The sequence below is a fragment of the Hyla sarda genome, chromosome 4 (genome assembly GCF_029499605.1).
Source record: "Hyla sarda isolate aHylSar1 chromosome 4, aHylSar1.hap1, whole genome shotgun sequence".
Taxonomy (NCBI): Eukaryota; Metazoa; Chordata; class Amphibia; order Anura; family Hylidae; genus Hyla; species Hyla sarda.
Window position 1 is genome coordinate 128,699,096 of NC_079192.1, and position 6,882 is coordinate 128,705,977.

At 42.6% G+C, this 6,882-nt stretch overlaps 1 protein-coding gene across 1 annotated transcript; it reads right to left on the reverse strand.

Moving 5' to 3' along the window:
* Positions 1 to 4,358: 4,358 nt before the first annotated feature.
* On the reverse strand, positions 4,359 to 5,303 carry LOC130367395 (olfactory receptor 2G3-like). Its single transcript, XM_056569813.1, has one exon. The coding sequence runs from the start codon at positions 5,301 to 5,303 to the stop codon at positions 4,359 to 4,361; it is 945 nt and encodes a 314-aa protein (XP_056425788.1).
* Positions 5,304 to 6,882: the final 1,579 nt, after the last annotated feature.

Below are 6,882 nucleotides of genomic sequence, written 5' to 3' on the forward strand. Positions count from 1 at the left end.
AGACCTTAAGGGCTGGCTGGGACTTGTAGTGCGACTGGACAATGTAATGCAGGCCACGCTGACTTGACAGATGACAGGGACTGACTTGACTGAAAACTGACAAATCTATGACTGTAGCTTACTTGCATTTTATGGTGGCTGCAGGACTTGACTTTGAGGCCTCCAACACTCTGTACACACACTCTAGGCACAACTGCACTGGACCTCAGCAAACACTTATCTCCAAAGAAGAAATAGAGAAAGCTAGCTCCACCCAGGGCTTATATGGGGGAGACTAGCAGGGAGCCCATAGGTCACTCTTGGGGTCTCCTGGTAACTGATACCTCCTGGGTAACAATCACATGACATAAAGCAACAAGACATTTTATAATAGATTACAATGCAGAATATATGTACAGGGGGAAACAAGTACAAGGGAGCCCAGGGGACACTGAAGGGAGGCTGCCGGACAGGGCAGCAAGGGTACGGGGTAACACCACCTGTACTGGGCCACCAAACAACCATATTACAAAAGGACTATTATTTTCATCAGTAACAATATATAAAAATGTTTTAGATCTGACAGTACCCATTTAAGATAACTAGGTTTAGCAGTCCTGTATAAACTGATGAGGACACATTGATGTCACAAAAGGATAATGAATTCACTCTTACCTTGAGCATTGATGCTTAGAAGATGAGACCTTTAAAGGGGTACTCCGGTGCTTAGACATCTTATCCCCTATCCAAAGGATAGGGGATAAGATGCCTGATCGCGTGAGTCCCGTCGCTGCGGACCCTTGTGATCTTGCACGCGGCACCCCGTTTGTAATCAGTCCCCGGAGCGCGTTCGCTCACGGTCTGATTACCGGCGACTACAGGGCGGGTGGCGTGTGACGTCACACCTCCGCCCCCTTGTGATGTCACGCTCCGCCCCTCAATGCAAGTCTATGGGAGGGGGCATGACAGCTATCACACCCCTTCCCGTAGGCTTGCATTGAGGGGTGGAGCGTGACGTCACACGGGGCGGAGGCGTGACGTCACACGCCGCCCGCCCTGTAGTCGCCGGTAATCAGACCCGGAGTGAACACGCTCCGGGGACTGATTACAAACGGGGTGCCGCGTGCAAGATCACGGGGGTCCCCAGCGGCGGGACACCCCCGATCAGGCATCTTATCCCCTATCCTCTGGATAGGGGATAAGATGTCTAAGCACCGGAGTATCCCTTTAAACTTCTGTAAGTGAATATTGACTCTTCAAGGAACTCACTGGCAATAAAGGTACCTAATGTACTAGTAATATAGAGTCTGTCAAGAGTAGCTGGAGTTAAGATGAGACACGAAACATGAGTATTAGGTTAAAGGAAAACTGTCACTTGTTTTCTCCCACACTATCCACAGGTACTGGTGGATAGTGCGGGAGACGCTGATTAAAATGATCCCTATGAGTAAAATGAGTTTTATTATCTGTTGAAATCTTCCTGTAACTGGCGTGGGCGGGGCTTCAGCGCTTAACTGGTACTGACGTCAGCGCCGCTTATGAATATTCATCCCACTCTCCCCAGTTCTCCCTCTCTTTGCCGCTCCTAACTGGGGGGAGGGGGGATGAATATTCATAAGCGGCGCTGATGTCAGTGCCAGTTAAACGCCGAAGCCCCGCCCATGCCAGTTACAGGAAGATTTCAACAGATAATAAAACTACAATTGCGGGAGAACGGCGGCGCAGATCTGGGTAAGGTAGGGCTCATTTTAATCAGCGTCTCCCGCACTATCCACCAGTACCTGTGGATAGTGCGGGAGAAAACAAGTGACAGTTTTCCTTTAAAGGAGATCTATCATCACACATGTTGCCCTATGTCAGGGTAGAATAGTTGTTACGCCGAGCGCTCCGGGTCCCCGCTCCTCCCCGGAGCGCTCGCAACATCCTCGCAATCGCAGCGCCCCGGTCAGACCTGCTGACCGGGTGCGCTGCGATACTTCTTCCAGCCGGGATGCGATTCGCGATGCGGGTGGCGTCCGCTCGCGATGCGCACCCCGGCTCCCGTACCTGACTCGCTCTCCGTCGGTCCTGTCCCGGCGCGCGCGGCCCCGCTCCTTAGGGCGCGCGCGCGCCGGGTCTCTACGATTTAAAGGGCCACTGCGCCGCTGATTGCCGCAGTTGGTTTAATTAGTGTATTCACCTGTGCACTTCCCTATTTAACCTCACTTCCCCTTCCCTTCCTTGCCGGATCTTGTTGCCATCGTGCCAGTGAAAGCGTTTCCCAGTGTGTTCCTAGCCTGTGTTCCAGACCTCCTGCCGTTGCCCCTGACTATGATCCTTGCTGCCTGCCCCGACCTTCTGCTACGTCCGACCTTGCTCTTGTCTACTCCCTTGTACCGCACCTATCTTCAGCAGTCAGAGAGGTTGAGCCGTTGCTAGTGGATACGACCTGGTTGCTACCGCCGCTGCAAGACCATCCCGCTTTGCGGCGGGCTCTGGTGAAAACCAGTAGCAGCTTAGAACCGGTCCACTAGCACGGTCCACGCCAATCCCTCTCTGGCACAGAGGATCCACCTCCTGCCAGCCGAATCGTGACAATAGTAAGGGAACAAGTCTGCTCTTCTATTATCCAAAATGGTACTAAACTATAGTACTGCTCATCCAATATAAAAGATCAGACAATTCACTGCACATATAATTTATGAGTCTGGTGTACTCTGGTAATCTGGTAAAATAATTTCCGGTGTGATGCCCCTTACTGGTTTACAATTTTTTAAATAATTGTCCTGGAGGCCATTGTGTGTCTGCTTATACGTAAATCTGGTTCTGCTGGAAGGAAAACATTTTTCGCTCTTTAGCCTGGGAAAACTATATGTCACGATGGTGAGAATCATATCTTATATATTTGTTTGTAATATGTGTGATATAGTTCTATTTGATCTCCACAATTATTCCAATTGTCAGAGTATACCTTTAAAGGGGTACTCCGGGGAAAACCTTTTTTCTTTTAAATCAACTGGTGGCAGAAAGTTAAACATATTTGTAAATTACTTCTATTAAAAAATCTTAATCCTTCCTGTACTTATTAGCTGCTGAATACTACAGAGGAAATTCTTTTCTTTTTGGAATGCTCTTTGATGACATCACGAGCACAGGTCTCTCTGCTGACGTTATTATAATAATAATAACGCTTTATTTATTGTTGTCCTTAGTGGGATTTGAACCCAAGTCCCCAGCACTGCAAGGCAGCAGTGCTAACCACTGAGCCACCATGCTGACCTTAGCATGCATCTGCTATGCATGGTTGCTAAAATGGACAGAGATGTCAGCAGAGAGCACTGTGCTCGTGATGTCATCAGTGTTCCAAAAAGAAAGGAATTTCCTCTGTAGCCTTCAGTATCTAATAAGTACTGGAAGGATTAAGATTTTTTAATAGAAGTAATTTACAAATATGTTTAACTTTCTGCCACCAGTTGATTTAAAAGAAAAAAGGTTTTCACCGGAGTACCCCTTTAAAGGTAAAGTGGTGCCAGTCATATATTTCCACTGGTACCTAATAAGAGACCAAAAGGTGCCACATAGAAAGGCGTCAGCGTTACAAATGGTTTGCGGCAGCTGGAAGCTCTGTTACAGATTTAGCAATGTTACTCAGGAGTGTCACATTACACCTCTGCCAATAATAGTAACCTTCAACGTCAGCAACTTGAGTCCTCCAAAGTTTTCTACTATTTGTATCATATTCAAGAGAAATGTAAAGTTATTACACCAAAAACTATACAGTAATGCTAGATTCACACTACAGAATTTCTGACCAAAATTCCACTTCCATTTTCTATCAAATTCCAGTGATGCAGATTCCTATTGCTTTCCATATGGCTGCCAAAAGAAGGTCGTGTTTATTCTATAGGTGAAATCCATGCTGCAGACATTGCTGTTTATGGGGACCGCAATGTCGGTTGTATATGGCTGCACTCGTAATCTTTGGCCCGATTTTGTCTGGCCGGAAATTCTGTAGTGTGAACCCAGCCTTAAAGTAAAACTGTGATAACAAAAAACCTTTGATTTGTCATAAAGGTTTATCAAAAGATTTTATCGGTCTGTGATCAGTAGAACAATCCAGGAGAATTGTGTGCTTAGTGCAGTCACTACCAGCCTTGTGCCACGTGAACCGGATTCATCATATAAGTCTATGGGACCACCCTGCTCCCTCAGACTCAGACCCCAATTGATAAATTTGACATGTCCCTAGACATGTTTTTTAATAACAGGTACACTTTTGAAAAATCACAGAAGAGAGGCCACAATTACTGGTAGAGCCAATTTATTATTTTAAAATTTATTTAAAAGTTTACTGCAAACTGAAACCAGAAGCATTAGTATCATCACGTCAAAAACACGAGTCACATATTCTGATTCAGAATCTTTGTCCTTGTGATTTCTCTCAGTGCAGATTTTACATCTTTATTTCTCAAAGTGTAGATGAGAGGATTTAGTATTGGAGTTATAACACTGTAGAACAAGGTGGCCATTTTGTCTTGGTTAGAGACATGAACACTCCCAGGTCTCAAATATATAATAAAAATGGTGCCATAAAATAATGTGACCACAGTAACATGGGAAGCACAAGTGGAAAATGCTTTTCTGCGTCCCGTGGTTGTGCGAATCTTCATTATGCTGGAAATGATATTGACGTATGTGATGAGAATGAAGAAAAAAGGGATCACGGCAACCACTATCGCACATAAGAAAATAATCATTTTATTAAAAGATGTGTCTGCGCAGGCTAACTCTAACAATATGGGCGCCTCACAGAAAAAATGGTTAATTTCATTAGGACCACAGAAGGGCAAATGCAATGTATTGAATGTTTGTACTATTGAGTTTGCTATACCACCAAACCAAGAGGCAGTTGCCATCTTAATGCACAATACAGGATGCATAATATTAGTGTAGTGTAAGGGGCTACATATGGCCACATAGCGGTCATAAGCCATCATCAGCAGTAGATAGCACTCTGCTCCTCCTAGAGAGAGGTGGATGAATAACTGGATAAAACAAGCGTCAAAAGAGATGGTTTTCTTCACTGATAAGAAGTTTATGAGCATTTTAGGAACAACACTTGACGTGTACCAGATGTCCAATAGAGAGAGATTTCTCAAAAAGAAGTACATTGGAGTGTTCAACCGAGGATTTATACTACTGATCCAAATTATGACTATATTACCAAACAATGAAACAATGTAACATAGAAGAAATATAATAAATAGCATTATCTTGATGTCTTGCTTGTTGGTTAGTCCTATAAGGATGAACTTGTCTACGGTGGTGAAATTACTTATGATCATTTTATATCAGTCTGAAAGCAAAACTGTATATTCTGTCAATGAAAGGAACATCACCAAACATAATAATACATGTCTAGTTCTATGAATAAGGGATCCATTTGTACAAACCAAGAATAAAAATTGACTTTCAAAGGTGTTCACAACCTTTAAACGATTATTAATTGTTCAACATATAAATGAGCTGTACTTTTACTTATCTTTTGGATATTTTTTGTATACACATTCACTTGAACTCTTACATTTAAATGAGATTATCAGTGTAACATGTTCACAGATCATTACAACCCTAATGAAAAGCTCCATCAATCTGTTTTGTGTGAACTTACTCTTATATGTAGGAAACACATTTCTGATATAGGAATTTTTAGTAGAGAATCTGTTGCATGTAAACATAGCTTAACTAACATAATCATACTAAAGATTTAGTGCTAATACAGCTTTTGAAGCATAGACATGCACACAGAGGATTATACTTGCCTTTCACACAGTAACATTTGACTTTATAACCATTAATCTGGTTTCTGTATTTTGGTAGAGCTGAACTGGCATAAAAATGTCTGATCAATTATTCCAGCTATATACCATGTTGCAGTTCCCTCACCGGCCATGTCGAAGGACGTACAAGCAGAACAGGGCTCGTCCTGGTATCATTTGTAACACTTATGCTCTCCCTGAAGGCTACTTAGTTTTTGTCTCTGATGAGTTAAGATATTATGTGACACACTTAAATTAAAAAGTAAACTTTTTTTTATTTTTTATTATTGAACTCTCTTTAAATGAGCATTTTCAGAAATGAGTGAAGTTATTAATGACATGATCTTCTTAATAGATTCTGATATGTACATTGAATGCTATTGCTCAAGTAAGTGATGTCCAGCTCCCTTCCCAAGCCTGCTGCGCCCAGACTGGCGTGGGCAGGGCCTGGATATGTGAATGCAATAACAGAGGGATGTCCAGCGCAGATAGATGCAGGACGGTGCTTTTAGTGCAATAAAACTTCAAAACATGAAAGACATGGACAGGTGACGCGTTTCGGCCCTAGCGTCGGGCCTTAGTCATACACTAGACAAACAAGTGTACAAATCTTATATAGGGGAAGTGTCTTGTTGCTGCCCAATCAGAAAGAAATCCAGCACCAGATACAAGTTCCTCCTACTTGAACAGGTGTGCACCAACTAAAACGTGATGGTGTACTATCTGTGCAAGGTGAGATGACAAACATATACAATAAAAACCTTATACAATTTTATAAACGAAATGGCATGTCCAGATACAAATATATGAATACAAAGAGTAAGTACCATACTGACAGTACATGCCATCAAAACAGACAAACATAAAAATGCAAAAAACATTTTTCAGAATGCGGAGGAAAGGTACACCTATATAGTTATGCCCATATTAGGGATAAATGTAGACTGACATCTCTCAATAATGATCAAAATATATGATCTAAGCAATAATATTTTGTATTATAATTAGAAATAACAGATATGTCCACAAGTGGAATATATCTTTTTAAGAGAAAATTCTCCTATTGAATTCACTCCCCAATAGTGCAGGTACAAAAATTGAACTA

Excerpts from the sequence above, each read along its gene's own strand:
- LOC130367395 (XM_056569813.1), bottom strand. The coding sequence starts at position 5,303 with ATGATCATAAGTAATTTCACCACCGTAGACAAGTTCATCCTTATAGGA.